General features: G+C 36.8%; 1 protein-coding gene across 2 annotated transcripts in view; it reads left to right on the top strand.

Annotated features, from left to right (window-relative positions):
• Positions 1-20,797, top strand: part of LOC127870581 (leucine-rich repeat protein SHOC-2-like) — a 50,734-nt gene that overhangs the window by 3,755 nt on the left and 26,182 nt on the right. For both annotated transcript variants that reach the window (XM_052413107.1, XM_052413108.1), the window contains exons 4-9: positions 3,695-3,763; positions 14,248-14,277; positions 15,406-15,591; positions 16,226-16,321; positions 18,819-18,939; positions 19,774-19,882. In XM_052413107.1, coding sequence (XP_052269067.1) covers positions 3,695-3,763; positions 14,248-14,277; positions 15,406-15,591; positions 16,226-16,321; positions 18,819-18,939; positions 19,774-19,882 — 611 coding nt within the window. The remainder of the gene's footprint in view (positions 1-3,694; positions 3,764-14,247; positions 14,278-15,405; positions 15,592-16,225; positions 16,322-18,818; positions 18,940-19,773; positions 19,883-20,797) is intronic.

Genomic DNA, 20,797 nt, shown 5'->3' with positions numbered 1-20,797 from the left:
TTTCCGGATGATAACTCAAGAACGCTTATGCCTAGGATCATGAAACTTCATAGGTACATTGATCATGACTGGCAGATGACCCCTATTGATTATCAGGTAAAAGGTCAAGGTCATGGTGACCCGAAATAGTAAAATGGTTTCTGGATGATAACTCAAGAATGCTTATGCCTAGGATCATGAAACTTGATAGGTAGATTGATCATGACTCGCAGATGACCCCTATTGATTTTGCGGTCACTCGGTCAAAGGTCAAGGTCACGGTGACCCAAAATAGTAAAATGGTTTCCGGATGATAACTCAAGAACGCTTATGCCTAGTAAAATGGTTTCCCGATTATAACTCAAGAAAGCTTATGGCTAATATCATGAAACTTCATAGGTACATTCATAACTCGCAGATGACCCCTATTGATTTTCAGGTCACTAGGTCAAAGGTCAAGGTCACAGTGACAAAAAACATATTTACAAAATGGCTGTCACTACAACTGAGAGCCCATATGGGGGCATGCATGTTTTACAAACAGTCCTTTTTTTTAAAAATATTAGTGATTATTAATGTGGATTTAATCAGGGTTTTTTTTTAATAAGAAAGTGACGCCGATATTCGGCGTCTTCCCCAACCAGAACTTTTCCCCCAAAAAATACAATTTCCCCTCTAATAATATCATTTTTCCCCAAAATATAATATTTTCCCCTCAAAGATATTTTTTCCTTTGGGTCAGTCGACACTTATCAAATTTGTACCACGATCTCGCGCTCTCTCTCTCTCCCGACGAACACACAAAACTGGGAACCCCAGTGATTCTAAATATAGCAATGAAATAAATGTGCAGGCTTTTTCCGCTCCATTTTGGGAAAACGCCACACATGAATTTTGGGAATTTTGGTCGTGAAAACCCCCATTTTGGGAAAAAAATTAATCGCAAAATTGGCTCAATTGGGAAAAATTATTGCATGTAATAAGTGTTTCTTATATTTCAAAGAAGCCGTTAACTGGTAAATAACGACTATTTTGATAACTTATTATTAAAATTTTACAAAATATTATGAACATGTGTAATAAGTGCAGGTTTTTTAATCTGAATTTGGGGAAAGGCCTGACCTTTTTTTAGGTGAAAAAATCGCGCGAAGCGCCGGATTTTGAGGAAAATAAGGAAAGTCTTAAATAATCATTAACATATTTTACAGATTTTAAAACAAATTCAAGGCAACAAATAATTAAATTATGCAATACTTTCTATTTTCTACACTGGATCAGGTTAACTCATATATTTTAAGGTTAAAAAAAAAAAAAAAATTTTTTTTTTTGCAATTGGGAATTTTTTTTTTCAATTGGGAAAAAAACAAACAGATTTGCATTGGGAATGGGGCCGAATTTCGGACCCGTGGCATAGGGCGGAAAAAGCATGATACGTCATGGAAATTTTATCCGGGCAACTGACCGCAATAATCACCTATTTCACTGGATTCCAGTCTTGCGCAAGTAGGGTATTTCGTCACTTAATTACCGGAAACCAGTCGAATTTTCATCCGGGTTATAAAAGAGCCTAGATGTAAACGTGAAAACAGAAAAAAATGTCTCACAATTGGCGTTCATACACGAAAAAATAAAACGTTCGGGGACGGCAAATACTAAACCCATCGACGCATTTTGAAAGAATGATTCATCAAAAACCGTTGAAACCCAGCAAGATTCGGAGGTAATCGACTTCGAACATTTTGAAAGTGAAAGAAGACAATCGGCAGCTGTCGCACTTGCCCCTTCCAATACTGTAGCAGATCTAGATCGTCTACCCATTAATAATGAAACTGAAGTATGAAAATTGACATTGTCCCCCGGCCCCAGTACAGAAAAACAGTTTAAGACATTTCCCATAAATAGATCTTCCCCTGCAACTTTTTTTTCCAAGCCAGATGAAACGCAACCAAAACGTAATAGTCGTTGTTTTAATTCTCAAGTATACGAATCCCGATACTCATGGCTATATCACAGTCAAACTAAACATGGGTTTACATGTGTGTGTAAATATTGCGAGCTATTTGGATCCAGTAGTGGCCCAAACATTTCCTATGTCACAACTGGTGCTGTATTTGGGGACAATCCCTCTAGGAGACTTGAAACTCACAATAATTGTGACAGAGACATGCCTCTGTAGATTAGTTATAGACATTGAAATAAACCATTATTTTTTTTATTTTTTCCCCAAATACATGAACTTTTTCTAAAAAAAACACCCTGATTTATACTGGTATCTGTGTTTCAAGGGGCTGGCTCATATTTTTGTTGTCTTGAGGTGTAGGCTTTTATATGAATTTCCCTGATTCAGTTTTTATAAGTGAAATATAACTTTACGTCTGCAAGTGGCAGTGCTTTAAAATTCATGATTCAGTGCAGTTATTGTAGGTAAGTGTTTCAAATGATCACTGAAAGGTATATTCTGTAATGGTTTATTATTTTGAACTCAGACTTCTTCTCATATAGCAACAGATCAGGCACATGTTTCTATAAATGCCAAATTTTAAAATACCTTTTATGTGAAAATTTCTTTTAAGTGGATTAAAATTTAAGTGTGTAAAGGAAATTATATTTAAAATATATATTTTTTAATATTTAAAAAGCAGAACAAAGTATACAGACTAAATATAAAATGTGACCGGGAGTATTTTCTGTTGTGAAAAGGTAAGAAGTTTTCTTGTTTAAAGCATGTGATAACTCATGAAAAGCGCTCTATAGATATTTCAGCACTTGTTGAGATTTTGTGTGAAATACAATAGTTGAACTCCTTTTACCCTTTCCCCCATAAGCGTATTGAAAATGGCTTTTGCAACCAGCATAATACCAGAACAGCTTGCAAGTTGTTCCCCGTCTGTTCAGGTTTTATGCTGTTTGCTGCTCATCAGTATCTAATGGTTAGAATTGAAGCCTTTAAAACTTGCATTAGTATGAAAGGTCTTTAAAGGGGCCTTTTCACAGATTTTGGCATTTTTTAACTTATTCATTAAATGCTTTATATTGATAATTGTAAACATTGGATCGTAAAAGCTCCAGTAAAAAATCAAGAATAAAATTTAAAAAAGGAAAAGAACATTGCCCGGAGCAGGTTTCGAACCAGTGACCCCTGGAGTCCTGCCAGAGTCCTGAAGTAAAAACGCTTTAGCCTACTGAGCTTTTCTGCCGAGTACACATACTTGACGTATTTTATACCTTATATAAGCAATCTTGGTAGTTTCACAAAATTTAACGACAAAAACAGAACTCTCCAAATTATTCAATCGTTTCGCGTTGCAACGCTTTATAATTTTTAGGTTTTAAAATCGTCAAAAGATGCATATAATGGCTATATTAGACCATGGTAAATGTTCAGTATTACTGTTTCCTCACAAATATCATAACTAAAACGAAAATTTGCAAATCTGAAACAACTTTTTTCAATTTTGTCAATTTACCAAAGCGTGAAAAGATCCCTTTAATTAAATTTAACTTTCTAAGAGACCACACATGTATCAAAATATGTATCTAAGTGATACAGGGTTAAAATCCGCTGCATGTGCGAGCTTAATATAACAGTTTACTTAAATACATGAAAATAGCGTAAAGAGTTCATGCTTTCTTGACCAAAGTGCTATTTCAACGATCTCTTACATTTATTTGCATTTGCTTCACACATTTTGAAATGTATCAAATGTTCTTTCAGGATGTTGGGAAAGTATTCAAGAAATGTAAGGAAGACCAGTCCACACGGCTGGACCTTAGTAAATCACAGGTTTGTAAATATGATTGGTAGGGCTGTCACGATACGCCATGAGCGTACCGCGGTATATCGTGGTACGGTAACACTGTATCGCGGTACGTACCGCGATATTTTACAGAATATGTATCTGTGAAGAAAACAGCAGAATAACAAGTTTTACAAACTTTATTAAACTCGATAATCAGAAAACACTGGTATCATAGTTTGACTAGAAACTGTAAAAGAAACTGTAATAAACTTGATAGAAGTAGTCATTGTTATTGTTATTGTTATTCGCGTCTTTTTCTAAAATGTCCGCCATGTTGTCTACAATAGCTGTGACTACAATCTGTGTAAATCGAACGCTTCAAGGGCATGTTTAAAATGCGGAGTCAGCAGGCCCAGTATTGAAAATCCGCAGCGTTCTGACTCTTCCTCGACTTATTCATAATCTTAAGATAACATGATTCGGAAGTGGCATGCTTTGAACGATCGATATACTAAATAAAGAAAATAAAAAATAGAGTAAACATCTTTTGGATAATTATGAATTTATTTGCAAAGGAAATCTGTCCCAAATTCCAAAAAAGGTACGGACCCATACATCGCCGTATTTTAAACGTGAAAGTTAAACATCTACCAGTGGAAGCGCTTGCTTGACCTGGATATTAACGGATTATTTATTTAGCCCTTTTGAATCGCTTCTACAGTTTTCAAAACGATATCTATATCAAAATAATTATGTAATGTATTTATATCTGTGCTAATATAATAATATTTAAAAAACCGGTGCGGCAACGCCGTACCGCGGTGCGATTTTTTTCACGACATGCACCGCGATATACCGGTATACCGGTGAATCGTGACAGCCCTAATGATTGGGGCCCCTTTATATGTAGAAAATATGACCTGATTTTGGTTTTCCAATTGGGTTGAAACACACAAATTGATTGTGTGATGTTGTATTCCAAGACTTTGCTGGGCGAATGAATTGTCACTCAATCAAGGAGTGCGACACATCACATTGTTCATCACATTATTATGTTTACAATGTACTTCCATGAAATAAAATCCTTTCAAAACTACTCTTTAATAACAATATTGTGATTTGAAACCTATTCATTTACAGAAAAGACCAACAAAACAAATGTGACATTTAATACTTCTATGACATTCCCAGTGTCTTGTTTGTGTCTCAAAATAAAACACAGGGATTTTAATAGATTTTTAAAACCAGAAGTCAATGACCCCTGGACTGAAATTTTGAGGAGAAAAAATTTGATTAGTGTATGCGGTAGAAAAAAGGTGTACTTAAGTTCTTAAAACAGACATGATGAAATATACGTTCACTGAAATTAAAGTGTTGGCGCATAAAATTGATAAAGGATGTTGTTTTCATAACTTTGCCATATGTAATTATCTTTCACCATTTGCATTTAACTATTTCGTTTGTAATAATTGTTTACAGTAAAAACGATGATGATGATTCTTAGCACCATCTTTAATTACTTTTCAATTACCGGATTTCACCTTTGACAAACAATAAATCTGATTCAATTTAATACAGTTCACAAACATTACTGATTGTGTTCACTTTGGCAATAAACTTTCCTAGCCAATGATGTCACATGGGGTACATTTACAGTCCTCAACAATAAATCGCTTGACGCTAATCTGCACCACTTAAAAGTAATGCTTTAAGCTTTCATGACCATGTGTTGTGTTGTGTAAACTTAATTTCGCAAAACAGTCATATAGCACCGCGCCTAACCGTTGTGTGTTCTTTGTCAATTAATACGCATTCATTTGTCTCTCAGATATAAACAATAGGTGTCCTTGCAGTTTGGATTAAAGTGTTAATAATTGATAATTCAATCGAAAAGAAATTGCCGTGTTTTATGTAAATGAATAGGGGATAGTTGTGTTTATATAGCAATTTATCATAGGTGTTTTGGCAGTTTCGATGTTATTTTTTATTATGAACCATAATTCTAAGGAACTGTTCTAAACGCCTATGCATGTGCCCAGTTAGTTTATCAAAAGAAATAGATAGATGCATGGGGGGTATCCCCTCGATGTTAAGATCGCGTTTTTAATATTGGCGCATGAATCTCAATTAGGAGTATAATGGAACAATGTGAAGTTGTGATTGTTAATATTTGTTTACACAATTTTGATGGGAGTCTGTCCCTTTCATGTTAATGCAGGGCCCTTGCTACACTTTGGGAGATTGGGGCCGGGGCCCTTAGAGGGTGGAATTTCACGCGTTTTGGGCGAAAAGGGGAATTTTACAAGATCTTTTCACCAATCATTCAACACTTAATATTGCTCTATTTTAATGTAATTTACATAAACAGTGCTCCAGCTAGGATTTGAAAAGGGCAGGGGGGCTTTTCTGTCAAAAGGGCACTTTGGACGCGTAGTATTTTGTCAAAAGGGCACTTTCGAGCGCGCGGGCGTTTCTGGAATGCTTCCTCTTGCATGTTAATTTATATGTTATTAATAATTGTTAGAATATATTATTCCAATTATTATTAAAAAATTCAAATATAATATCTACAATGAGGAATAAATTGATTACAATGTATTTGTTATAAGAGATTATTAATTATGATATGAAAAATATTTTTTTTTTTTTTTTTTTAAGGGCAGGGGGAGGGGGGGGGGCCTAGGAAGGCCAGGGCTGAGGGGCAGGGCGGGGCGCCCTTAAATTTAGGCCTAGCTGGAGCACTACATAAATATACATTTAATCAAATGTATATAGCACGATACCAGCTGGCAACATAGGTATAAAAGTAAAAAAAAAAATGTATTTTTTTTGCAGGGGGGAATTTTTAGCTGAAATAGGGGAAAAAGTATACTATTTTAAGGGGGTAATGGGGCCGAATTTCGGCCCCAAAAACAGCCAAACGAGGGCCCTGTAATGTAATATTTTGATTGATGTGATTTATAATTTATGATCCATGTTGGTGGAAGTGATAGTAATGAAGGTTTTAAGCGATAGATTTATTGTAAGATTTAATCTGACTTTACGAAAACCAACCATTGGTCACTTTTGTTTGTTAGCCAAGTACTTGCATTGCTCTTTTGTCTTTAAATTACTCGGTTTTGTTTGTTAATGTTTTTAGCTCACCTGATTGCTCAGGTGAGCTTTTGTGACCGGTCTTTGTCCGTCATATGTCCGTCCATCAGTCCGTCCGTAAGCATAGAGGCCACATTTCTTGTCCTATCTTCATGAAACTTGGTCAGAAGCTTTGTCCCAATTAAATCTCGGCCAAGTTCGAAACTGGGTTGTGCCGGGTCAAAAACTAGGTCACTAGGTCAAAAAAAAGAAAAACCTTGTAAACACTGTAGAAGTCATATTTCATGCCCAATCTTCATGTTACTTTGTCAAAATGTTTGTCTAAATGATATCTTGGTTGAGATCAAAAGTGGTTCTGAGCCATTGAAAAACATGGCCGCCAGTGGGCGGGGCAGTTTTCCTTATTTAGTTAGTTTAAACATATTTATTTAAGCTCGATTGCATCGAAAGCCTAAGGCTTATATAAACGCTCTCGAGTCCATTTCCTTGGCCTTGAACCAGTACTTGGTGTCTATGGGAGAGATCTCAAGAACGCTCCCATGGTGGGGATCGAACCTGTGATCTCCCGGTCGTAAGGCGGACACCATATCCATTACACCACGGCGACCTTATTTTCCCTATTTGGCTTAAGAGAAACCTTGTAAACACTCTAGAAGTCACAATTTTTGCCCAATCATCATGAAAGTTAGTATAAACATTGGTTCAATTGATGTCTCGGACGAGTTCGAAAATAGTCGAGATCGGTGAAAAAACATGGCCGCCAGTGGGCGGGGCATTTTTCTCCATATGTATATAGTGGCAGTTTTCCCTATTTGGCTATATAGAAACCTTGTAAACACTCTAGAAGTCACAATTTTTGACCAATCATCATGAAAGTTGGTCAAAAGATTGGTTTTATTGATATCTCGGACCTAGGTCACTAGGTCAAAGGTCAAGGTCACGATGACCCGAAATATAAAATGGTTTCCGTATGCTAACTCAAGAACCTTTAGGCCTAGGGTCATGAAACTTCATAGGTACATTGATCATAACTCGTAGATGACCCCTATCGATTTTCAGGTCACTAGGTCAAAAGTCAAGGTCACGATGACCCAAAATAGTAAAATGGTTTCCGGATGATAACTCAAGAACGCTTAGGCCAAGGATCATGAAACTTCATAAGTACATTGTTCATGACTCGTAGATGACTCCTATTGATTTTCAGGTCACTAGGTCAAAGGTCAAGGTCACGGTGACCCGAAATAGTAAAATGGTTTTCAGATGATAACTCAAGAACGCTTATGCCTAGGATCATGAAACTTCATAGGTACATTGATCATGACTCGAAGATGACCCCTATTGATTTTCAGGTCACTAGTTCAAAGGTCAAGGTCATGGTGACCTGAAATAGTAAAACGGTTTCTGGATGATAACTCAAGAACGCTTATGCCTAGGATCATGAAACTTCATAGGTACAATGATCATGACTCGCAGATGACCCCTATTGATTTTTAGGTCACTAGGTCAAAGGTCAAGGCCACGGTGACTTGAAATAGTAAAATGGTATCTGGATGATAACTCAAGAACGCTTATGCCTAAGTTCATAAAACTTCATAGGTATTTTGATCACGACTCGCAGATGACCTCTATTGATTATCAGGTCACTAGGTCAAAGGTCAAGGTCACAGTGCCAAATAATGTATTCACACAATTGCTGTCAAGGTCACGGTGACTCAACTTGGAAAAATGGTTTCTGGATGATAACTCAAGAATGCTTACGCCTAGGATCATGAAACTTCATAGGTATATTGATCATGACTCGCAGATGATATAATGATGAAACTTGACCAGGATGTTTGTCTGGACAATATCTAGGTCAAGTTTGACATTTGGTAAAGATTGAATGAACCGACTCTTGTTATCCCCACGCTTTTTGAAAAAAAGGTGGGGATATTGTGGTTATCTCCGCCGTCCGTCCGTCCGTCCGTCTGTCTGTCTGTCCATCCGTCCTGGCCACTATCTCCTCCTACACTAAATGCACTAGAACCTTGAAACTTACACACATGGTAGCTATGAGCATATGTGCGACCCTGCACTATTTGGAATTTTGATCTGACCCCTGGGTCAAAAGTTATAGCGGTTGGGGTGGGGCCGCGTCAGAAATTATCACTCATTTTTTTAGGTTATTTTACATTTACTTCTTTATTTCTACACCGATTCACTTCAAATTGATACTGGACCTCTCTTATAGCAATACGGTCAATCTCAACCATGCATGACCCCATTCCCAACCCTGGGGCGCCCCGCCCACATAGGCCACACCCACCAAAAATTTCCATTTACTATAATTTTTTCATTTCTACACGGATTCACTTCAAATTGATACTGAACTTTTGTTATGACATTAGGGTCAATCTCAACTATGCATGGCCCCAATCCCAACCCTGGGGCGCCCGCCCACATAGGCCACACCCACCAAAAAATTCCATTTACTATAATTTTTTCATTTCTACACGGATTCACTTCAAATTGATACTGAACTTCTCTTATGACAGGGTCAATCTCAACTATGCATGGCCCCATAACCAACCCTGGCCCACATAGACCACACCCACCCAAAATTGCCTTTACTATAATTTCTTCATTTCTACACCGATTCACTTCAATTGATATTGAACTTCTCTTATGACTATACAGTCAATCTCAACTATGCATGGCCCCATTACCAACCCTGGGGCGCCCCGCCCACATAGACCACACCCACCCAAAATTGCCTTTTACTATAACTTCTTCATTTCTACACCAATTCACTTCTAATTGATGATGAACTTCTCTTATGACAATACGGTCAATCTCAGCTATGCATGGCCCCATTACCAACCCTGGGGCACACCTAGGTCAAACATTCGGCGTGGGGATACGCGTCGGCCTCTGCCGCGCCATTTCTAGTTATAAATTGCCTTGAGACAAGGCTTCTTTATATTTTCATATTGGTCATCAATTTGCCTAGAAAATACTAATGTTTGTTCTATGGTCCTTCTTAATCAGGTCAGCTCTAAGTGGCATATTTGAACTTCTCTTATTGGCAGTTTTCACTTTGTGTTTGTTCATTTCTGACTGAATAAATGTTTATTACAATAGATGGATTAAATAGATTTATTTTAACATAAAATGCATGATTTACATGGCAGCATGTTATATACACACAACAAATAAAAACAACAACTTGCATTTATAAACAAAGCCATGCCAATCAACATTATATGTAAAGGATTGCACAATAAAGGGTTTGCAATTAAGCCCTTATTTCCTTTGTGGTCCTTTAGATACAATTTTGTATGACATAGAAGACAACATTTTACATCACAGTATATAATAATATCATGGTATATAATAATGAAAGACATATGACATATTTAAGTTACACTAACTTTTGCATAAAATATATTCTGATAAGTTCTAGACAAGACATTATTAAGAAGTTATCACATTTTAAGTGTTTAAAAGTTAAACATAATAATTTGCCATGCTATGAAATATTCGTACAGCAACTAGATAAGACACAATAAATCTATCAATATTAACAATCGTATTAAATCAACATTAAGAAATGTTAAAGAGTTGCATCCTAAAAATCTACCTGTCTTAAAAAATGCTCCCTAACACTGTGTTTAAAAGATGAGATGTAACTTTTGACATCTCTGAAGAAGAGAGTTCCAGACAGTACAACCATTGAAAGCAAATGACTTTTTGCCAGACCCCTTGACCCTTGGAATGGCATACCTATTGCAATCATGCATTGTTAAGATCGGTATTAGGTGAGTCTGACTGTGTTCTAACTCTGAACCTAGTATTCTTATTGTGGATATTACTGACTGGAGTAAAGTTATCTCCCAAATATAGTGGAGCCAACTACTATAGATTGTTAAGATTGATATCACTTGGTGACACATGGGAATGCCTTATCTGAAGTACTTTGGCATATGTAACACTTGAGATATAAGTCCTTTAAGTAGCTTAGACCTTTGACGTACTATTTTGACATTCTCACTGCTTCAAACTAGGAGGTAAGATGATAATATGCGGTGAATGAAAAGTCATGAAGTCCTTGAAATTGTTATTTTTAAACTTTTACATATATGGGAAAATAGGGATTTCCCCTTCAAGCCTCTTGCAAGTTATGACAAGAGGAGATGCTTTCACAATCATAAATTGTCCTGCCGGTAAATACCATCAATATTTACTACCTCATATGCACCACAAGGTGTGCTACCCCTATTGATTATCGTTTATTGAGAATTAAAACATACTGTAAAAAATGTTTTAGCTTTGGATATTCTTTCACAATAAACACATAAAGAGCCTTCATAATCTCTTTTTTAAGGGGTTTGATTTCAGCAATGATTAGATTTTGGCAAGTATCCCCTTATGGGTGTTTTTACGCGGCACATATCAAATGAGGTGCAGTTAAGAATTTTAAAATGGAATGCAATCCGACGTCTGAAGAATACCAATATATATTTTGAATTAAAAGATGCAAAATGGAATTCAACCAATTATTTTATTTAACACAACAGTTTTATGTAAAAAAAATAATTTGATTTTGAGCAATTTTTTCAGTCTTAATGTAAAGCAGCATGTCAAAAATGTGTATGAGTAATTGAATATTAAAAAATTCAGGGAACAAACTTTACTATAGTTATCATAAATTAACTTTATAATCAATATTAAGCATGGTTTGACTCTGTTTAACCCTGTTAAAAGTTTTTACTTGGGCTTGCTACAAAATGCTTCTTTTTATTGAAAATGGCATTTTTTTAAATTAAATGGCAATCATTTTTAGCAAAAGCTGTTGCAATTGTGTGATATGGTCAGATTTGCAAAGTATCTTAACTGTTCACCTGAGCGCAACGTGGTCATGGTGAGCTTTTGTGATCGCTTTTTGTCAGTCGTGCGTCATGCGCCGTCAACATTTGCCTTGTTAACTCTCAGAGGCCACATTTATTTTCCGCTCTTCATTAAACTTGCTCAGAAGATTGGTCCCAATGATATCTTGGATGAGTTCAGAAATGGTAACCTTTGCTTGCAAAACATGGCTGCCAAGGGGCCGGGCATTTTTCCTTATATGGTTATATATGGCTATAGTAAAATCTTGTTAACACTTTAGAGGCCACATTTATTGTCCAATCTTCATGAAACGTGGTCAGAAGATTCATCCCAATAATATCTTTGACGAGTTCGAAAATGATGCCGGTTGGTTGAAAATCATGGCCGCCAGGGGGCGGGGCATTTTTCCTTATATGGCTATAGTTAAACCTTGTTAACACTCTAGAGGCCACATTTATTTTCCAATCTTCATGAAACTTGGTCAGAAGATTTGTCCTAATGATATCTTGGATTAGTTTGAAAATGGTAACCTTTGCTTGAAAAACATGGCTGCCAAGGGGCGGGGCATTTTTCCTTATATGGCTATAGTAAAATCTTGTTAACACTCTAGAGTACACATTTATTGTCCAATCTTCATGAAACTTGGTAAGAAGATTTATCCCAATAATATCTTGGACGAGTTCAGAAATAATGCCCTTTGGTTGAAAAACATGGCTGCCAGGGGGCAGGGCATTTTTCCTTATATGGCTATACTAAAACCTTGTTAACACTCTAGAGGCCACATTTATTGTCCAATCATCATGAAATATGGTCAGAAGATTTGTCTTATTGATATGATGGATGAGTTCGAAAATGGTTACGTTTGCTTGAAAAACATGGCTTCCAAGGGGCGGGGAATTTTTTCCTTATATGGCTATATATGTCTTTAGTAAAATTTTGTTAACACTCTAGATGCCACATTTATAGTCCGATCTTCATGAAACTCGGTCAGAAGATTTATCCCAATAATATCTTGGACTAGTTCAAAAATGATGCCGGTTGGTTGAAAAACATGGCCACCTTGGGGGCGGGGCATTTTTCCCTATATGGCTATAGTAACCCCTTGTCAACACTCTAGAAGTCACATTTATTTTCCGATTATAATGAAACTTGGTCAGAAGATTTGTCTAAATGATATCTTGGATGAGTTCACTGTTGGAAAATGATTTTGGTTGCTTTAAAAACATGGTGACCAGGGGCGGGGCATTTTTCCTTATATGGCTATATATGGCTTTTGTAAAACCTTGTTAACACTCTAGAGGCCACATTTATTGTCCAATCTTCATGAAATTTGATCAGAAGATTGGTCTCAATGATATCTTGGATGAGATAGAAAATAATTATGTTTGCTTGAAAAAACATGGCTTCCAAGGGGCGGGGCATTTTTATGCCCCCTTTCGAAGAAAAGGGGGTATATAGTTTTCGCACTGTCCGTCTGTCTGTCAGTCTGTTTGTCAGTCTGTCACACTTTTCGTGTCCGCTCTCTAATTCAAATAGTTTTCATCCGATCTTTACCAAACTTGGTCAGAAGTTGTATCTAGACAATATCAAGGTCAAGTTCGAATATGGGTCATGCCAGGTCAAAAACTAGGTCACGGGGTCACTTAGTGCATATCAAGGATTAAGCATGGTGTCCGCTCTCTAATTGAAGTAGTTTTCATCTGATCTTTACCAAACTTGGTCAGAAGTTGTATCAAGACAATTTCTAGGTTGAGTTCGAATGTGGGTCATGCCTGGTCAAAAACTAGGCCATGGGGTCACTTAGTGCATTTCAAGGATTTAGCATGGTGTCTGCTCTCTAGTTTATGTGGCTTTCTGATTTATTTTGATGTTCTTAGACATTTTTATGCCCCCGAAGGAGGGCATATTGTGATCGGACTGTCCATCCGTCTGTCACACTTTGCATTTTGATTTCGAAAAATGCTCATAACTTCTATGTTGCTTCAGATAGCAATTTCATATTTGGTATGCATGTGCATATGGACAAGGCCTTTCCATACGCACACAAATTTTGACCCCTATGACCTTGACCTTGAACTTAGGGTCCGCGTTTAGGTTTGAAAATCTGCGTTTAGGTTTCGAAAAAAGCTCATAACTTCTACCAAGCGTTTATAGGGGGCATAAGTCATCCTACGGTGACAGCTCTTGTTCCTTATATGGCTATAGTAAAATCTTGTTAACACTCTAGAGGCCACATTTACTGTCCAATCTTCATGAAACTTGGTCAGAAGATTCATCACGATAATATCTTGGAAGATTTCAAAATGATGCGGGTTGGTTGAAAAACATGGCTGCCAGGCGGCGGGGCATTTTTCCTTATATGGCTATAGTAAAACCTTGTTTACACTCTAGATGCCACATTTTTTTTCTGATCTTCATGAAACTTGGTCAGAAGATTTGTCCCAATAATATCTTGTAACTCAGGTGAGCAACTTTCGGCCTTTCAGGTCCTCTTGTTTCCAACATGTTCTTTACAGGCCAGGTAGAACATGTACTAATTGTTCAATTGAAAATATTGTTTCTGTTTCAGATAACAGTGATACCACAGAGCGTAAAAGAGGTAAATTTAATTATATGAAAATAAAATATTTCAGACAAAATACAAACTGTATGTAAGGTGATCTTAAAACATGCTCAGAGAAATCAAATTGCTTAGGTGATGCGAGAAATAAAACATATTCCTGCATGAGAACTATTTCTTTAGACCACATGAACATGTAGCAACTGCGGAAATCTGATTATGAAACAAGAAAGTCTTCATGGCACATGCATCTGGAATCACAACATTGTCATTTTGAAGAGGCATGGCAGTTGTGAAAAAAGTGCAAATTTAAAAGTTACTACCAAATCATTACCCATAATAAACTATCTGCTTGTAGACAATAGTTTTGATAGTGCTGTAGTGCATCTACAATGGACATTTGAAAAATCTTATTGATTTTCTAAGCAGTTTTCAGTCTTGATCATCCTGTGGTATACACCTTGCTCCAAAAGCTGTTCATTTTCTTCTGTACTGATAATTAAAGGGCTTGCATTTTGTTACCTAAGGATTCAAGGTAAAATAAACATAGATGGCACTAAATACTGTAAAATTCTTTTATAATCCTGAGTTGTACCGAAATATGTATTTTGATACTAACGAAATTCAATTACTGTTGGTTTAATATTCACAGATTCTAAATTCTATTCGTTTTCTTTTCAATTAAAGATTGTATTTTTAAAGTATTTAAGGAAAAATTGATAAGAGAAATAACTGGCATGCAATGAGCAAAAAAATTGTGGTTTTAAATTCTTGCACTATAGTTAACTTGCCTTCATCAGCTGGGAATCAGAGAAAGCCAATCTACACATAGGCAAAGATGTTAAGTGATTGAGTCAAATGGAAGGGTGCTGCGCCCATCCTTTTTATCCTTTTCTTCATTCCCCCCCCCCCCCCCCCCCCCCCCCCGCCACGCTCAATGCCCCACGGCTGCCCATCTGCCCTTACAAACTTGTTATAACAAAAAGTGTGGAATTCTTAACAAATCTTTCTGCATCACATAGGAATCATAGAATTACTTACAAAGCATTAACTATTCCTATTCTCTGAAAGACATAACTTGAAAACTTGAAAATAGTAATAAGAGCATTTTCCATTCAAGCAATTTTGAGCTTATTATGCATGATGCTCTTTCCTCAATACTTGCAGTTAGTACATCTGAAAGAGCTGTATCTCTATGGCAACAAGATCGTGCAGTTACCTGTTGAGATGGGATCACTAATAAACCTGGAGACATTTGCACTGAACGAGAATTCGCTCACAAACCTTCCCGAGTCCATGGCTTGTCTAGAGAAGCTGCGACTTCTAGACTTGAGGCACAATCGACTTACAGAGGTTTGCTGTGCTCCATGTTTATGGTTGAGTGTGAAGCTTTCGTATCTAATATAGACATTAACCCATTTATGCCTAGTGGACTCTCCCATCCATCTAAATTGGATCAATTTATTTCCAAAATTAGGGATGTCTAGTATATTTATTTCTATATTTAGAATATTTCTTACAGAAATTCCTTTAAGCAAACAGCGCAGACCCTGATGAGACGCCGCATCATGTGGCGTCTCATCTGGGTCTACGCTGTTTGCCAAGGCCTTTTTTCTAGACGCTACTAGCGGCTAGGCATAAATGGGTTTAAGGCAGATCAACAGTCTCATGCTCAAAGCTCTGATTTGGCCATGCGTAGTGAAAAGGGGGTTTAATGCATGTGTGTAAAGTGTCATCCCAGATTAGCCTGTTCAGTCCCCACAGACTAATCAGGAACGATGCTTTCTGCCCAAACTGGATATTTGCTAAGAAGGGATATTTGCTAAGAAGAGACTTTCTTTAAACAGAAAAAAGCATAAAAGCGAAGACAAAGAGACCTCTAACTCGATCTTCGTGCTCAAACAGTTGGACAATTGCCAGTGAGTAACAAACTTTGATTGGATGTCTTTGCTCAGTGGATCTGATAGATCACTGCTGTGTGTTGCAGATTCCAGAGGTGGTGTATCAGCTGAAGTCTCTGACAACCTTGTTGATACGCTTTAACAGAATTAAAACTGTAGGAGAGGGCATTAGGAATTTAGTAGTAAGTATTCCTGACTTTTGGAATATTGAACTCATTCTCATATTGCATTGGATAAGTTTAGTGCTGTCATGTAAGTGCTGTTCAAAAACATATATTATCTCAAACTTGTAATTTAGTTTAAATGATTGAATATTGTTTTACTCACAAGTAAAATTATTTGTAAAAACTGTTCAGTACTTTTATAATGAAAAATGCAAATTGGAATGGGTTCTAAATGATGTTCTCCTTATACTGTGAAACCATTTATTTTTGTCTGCACAAAATTTCGTCCTTTTTTAAAAAAATAACTATTTCGTCAGCACTCAAAGTCATCCATTTCTGGTTTTGAAAAAAAAAGCGTCCGATTTGTTTGTAATGTTTGTAATACATGTAATACGCGGTTGCGAAAAAATCGTACAGGGAAAAGAGGGGTGACACTTGGTAATCACTTGCAGGAGGTGGGCCTTGTTTGGCATATGCCAATTAACAAGTCTGTTATTTCAGGTGATAGTAACTGTCCCTTATTATTTTATGTCATTGACACGTTCTTTGTTATGATTAGCGGATAAGTGGTACTGAATAACCGTTAACAAGTGTTTTAAACAACGAAGCCAATTGCCAATTAGTCTTTTTCCATTACAATCACGGACAACCAAACACAAATCAATATGTTCTTTATTAATTTGTAATAAAAGCGCAGAATTTATTTCAGTCAGGTGTTGATCACACATCGTCATATTTTAATTGCATTTAATGGTATTGTCTTTAATCCGGATTCGCCGCGTGTTGGCTGTATAATCTGACACCCCTGAAAAACACAATACACACAATGGGTAATAAAGTTGTTAACATTAAGCGCTAATCAACACTATTATACCTAAACAAAATTGACGCATTCGATACAGCCTTATTGCATTCGCGTTTTACAGGAAATGTCAGTCGTCAGTACACTGTATAATGTACACCCCTTTGTGTCAAAACCGGATTTAACTTGAGTGTGAATAGTCGACTGTTTCATGTTCTTTGTATCAATACCATCCGGGTATCTGTACTATAAGTATACCAGTCTACAAACAAGGTGCGCGCTTCCGCATATGGGTATTCAGACGTTCAAAAAATTGACCTACGGTTTAGCGTTCACGCCATCGAACGCATTTAGCAATATAACTCGTTTTTTTTTTCACTATTTCTTTACTTTCAAAAAATACTTGTGGCTTATAACTTACCTTGCAATCTTTTTTTCTCGCATTTTTCAAGTGTGCGAGTGTTAATTTTGAGCCCTGTGTATATGCGTGGATTTTGCTGAATTAAAATGCCTCATGCCTATGGTAATTCAGTCTTATTTGTTTCAAATATGGGACATGATTGTTCGTTAGGATCTTGAATTCGTCCATCGGTCGAAGGACGAAAAAGATGAAAATTAATGTCTGACGAATAATAATGGTTTCACAGTAACTTAAGTGACTAAGATAGGAAAATAACAGAACTATCAGAGAAATAAGTGTACTTAATTTTGTTAATCAACTAAGTCAATGTTTTAAGTGAATACATTGACCAATAAGGCCACATTAAATTGATGTTATTAATCAAAATATTCTACAAGACAACCAGGAAAAAAAAATATGTTCAAAAGTTTTCAGCAAATCCTTGGCTTACTTAAGCAGAATAAGTTGTTTATTTAACAAGAAAACCATGTGCAAGAATATCATTGGGTATCGTACCAGCATGCCTAATTGTTGTTTTCTTATGCCCCCTGGTAGGGTCAGTATGTCAGTGTGTCAGTATGTCAGTCAGTCTGTCCGTCCGAAAAAACTTTAACATTGGCCATAACTTTTTCACTATTGAAGATAGCAACTTGATATTTGTTATGCATGTGTTTCTCATGGAGCTGCACATTTTGAGTGGTGAAAGGTCAAGGTCATCCTTCAAGGTCAAATGTCAAATATATGGTGTCTGTCGGTCCGAAAACTTTAACATTGGCCATAACTTTTTAAATATTGAAGATAGCAACTTGATATTTGGAATGCATGTGTATCTCATGAAGCTTCACATTTTGAGTGGTGGAAGTTCAAGGTCAAGGTCATCCTTCAAGGTCTAGGTCATCCTTCAAGGTCAAAGGTCAAAAAAACAAAAAAACATTTCAAAGCGGCGTTCTCATAAAGCTGCACATTTTGAGTGGTGGAAGTTCAAGGTGAAGGTCATCCTTCGAGGTCAAGGTCATCCTTCAAGGTCAAAGGTCAAAAAAAATAATCAAAGCGGCGTTATCATGAAGCTGCACATTTTGAGTGGTGGAGTTCAAGGTCAATGTCATCCTTCAAGGTCAAGGTCATCCTTCAAGGTCAAAGTTAAAAAAAAAATAATTTCAAAGCGGCGTTCTCATAAAGCTGCACATTTTGAGTGGTGGATTTTTCAAGGTCAAGGTCATCCTTCAAGGTCAAAGGTCAATTTTTGTATTTTTTTCAAAGCGGTGCAATAGGGGGCATTGTGTTTCTGACGAACACATCTCTTGTTTTTGCAGAATTTAACAATGTTTACATTACGAGAGAACAAGATACGAGAATTACCAAAGGGTATTGGCTGCTTGGTCAATCTGAGCACGTTCGATGTGTCCCACAATCACCTGGAGCACCTACCTCCTGGTAAGTTCAGCATAATCCTCTGAATTGTGCCTGGTACTGTCTTCCTCATTAGGAGAGTGCTGGCCTGTCAATCCTGGATACTTAAACAGAATTGTTGGTCTTACTTTCCTTCCCAGCCTCATTACTTGTGTGGGCTTAGGTCAGGAAAAGTTCCCGACAATTTTTTTTACTAAGGTCTATTTGAAGTTTATCAGCACACATTTCTTGCCCAAGATGTCTTGTTGAAATTATGACAACTACTGGTCCATCATAAAGATATTATAAAGATAATATCGTCTGCCCTTAACTTTAAGCTTATTCTAATATTCTTAAATAGTTTCCAGTATTGTGGACATAGGAGGAGAATCTTGTTATGTTGAATTAATCACTTTTCTCATTTGAATTATTATACCACGAGCATCTACAGATGCTGGCTGGCAGAAATAGCCATTGGCCTGTCCATTCATTTGTTGATTCTTCCATCTGCACCAGGTTGATTCAAACTGACGGGTATCTTATAATATCAAAAATGCTTCATACAGAGCTTCTATACTTTAATGGATGATGACTTTGAATGCTATCAATACACCGTGACCAGATTTTGATTTTGACATTGACCCACTTTTGGACTCGTGTTTGACATCATGTCGTCATGTCTCATGTTTACCATAATAATCTGTTTTGTTGAACATCAATACTGCTTTGATTCTTGCATGGATCTTATCTATGACAACATCAACCCTTCCTGACCTCATTTTGATCATGAAATACAATTACTGTTGGACTAAGACATGTATATCCGTACATGTATTTCATTCAGCATTTTGTTTCTATTTGGACGTGTTTTTGTTTCAGAGATTGGCAAATGTGTGATGTTAAGTTCCCTAGACCTCCAGCACAATGAGTTACTAGACATCCCAGACACTCTAGGAAACCTCACATCCCTTACTAGACTAGGACTCAGGTGAGATTGGAATACAGACCAAGGTGAACTTTGGAACTATTGTTTATGATCTGGAGATGGCATTTATACCCCCACTAAACAAAGTTTAGGGGGGTATATAGGAGTGAGATTGTCTGTCAGTCGGTCGGTCCGTGGCCGCTCTCTAATTTAAGTAGTTTTCTTCCGATTTTCACCAAACTTGGTCAAAAGTTGTATCTACATGATGTCTAGGCCAAGTTCGAACATGGGCCTTGCCGGGTGAAAAGCTAGGTCACTGGGTCACTTAGTGCCTGTCTGCAAAACTCACTGTTTTGTCTTCATAGCATATGTGGCAATGAAACTTTAAAAATGTCATAGCCAGAGGAAATTTTTCATAGCCAGAAAAAATTGAATAATTTTACAATGACATCATGAAAGTACGACAACAGTCATTATATATAGATTGCATTTGGGGGGTAACCGTAAGATTGTAAACAAATCAGTATTACAGGTTTCAAACTTTTATTCCGTCGTAGCTTTCAGTTTCAGTTTAAAAATTGTTGGCTTTAGCAGTACAATAAAAGTGTAATTCTTGGCAGCAAGTAGTTACCCGTAAAAATACAAAGCCGGTATCGATCTTAATCATATGAATGATAAACACCAGGGTTCAGCCTAGGTTCAAATTTGAGGGAGAACAGCTGAAATTAGGGAGAAGCGAGTCCAAATTAGGGAGAAGTGAGGCCAGACTAACAGGAGAAGTGGTTTCTGTTCAGTGTTTAATAAAATCTTCACTTGTAACTATGTGTTATAATACCCTTCATTACACCAAGCCTATCATCATCAATGACAAACAAATACTAGTAATATTTTCAAATTCAATAAATCCTTACATATTGAGTCACATAAATTCATACAAATACAACTTGTCATTTCAATGTGCATCATAAAAATCAGCAG

This window comes from Dreissena polymorpha, chromosome 1 (assembly GCF_020536995.1).
Source record: "Dreissena polymorpha isolate Duluth1 chromosome 1, UMN_Dpol_1.0, whole genome shotgun sequence".
Taxonomy (NCBI): Eukaryota; Metazoa; Mollusca; class Bivalvia; order Myida; family Dreissenidae; genus Dreissena; species Dreissena polymorpha.
The sequence above is the reverse complement of the archived record's forward strand: the minus strand, read 5'-3'. Positions and strand labels throughout refer to the sequence as shown.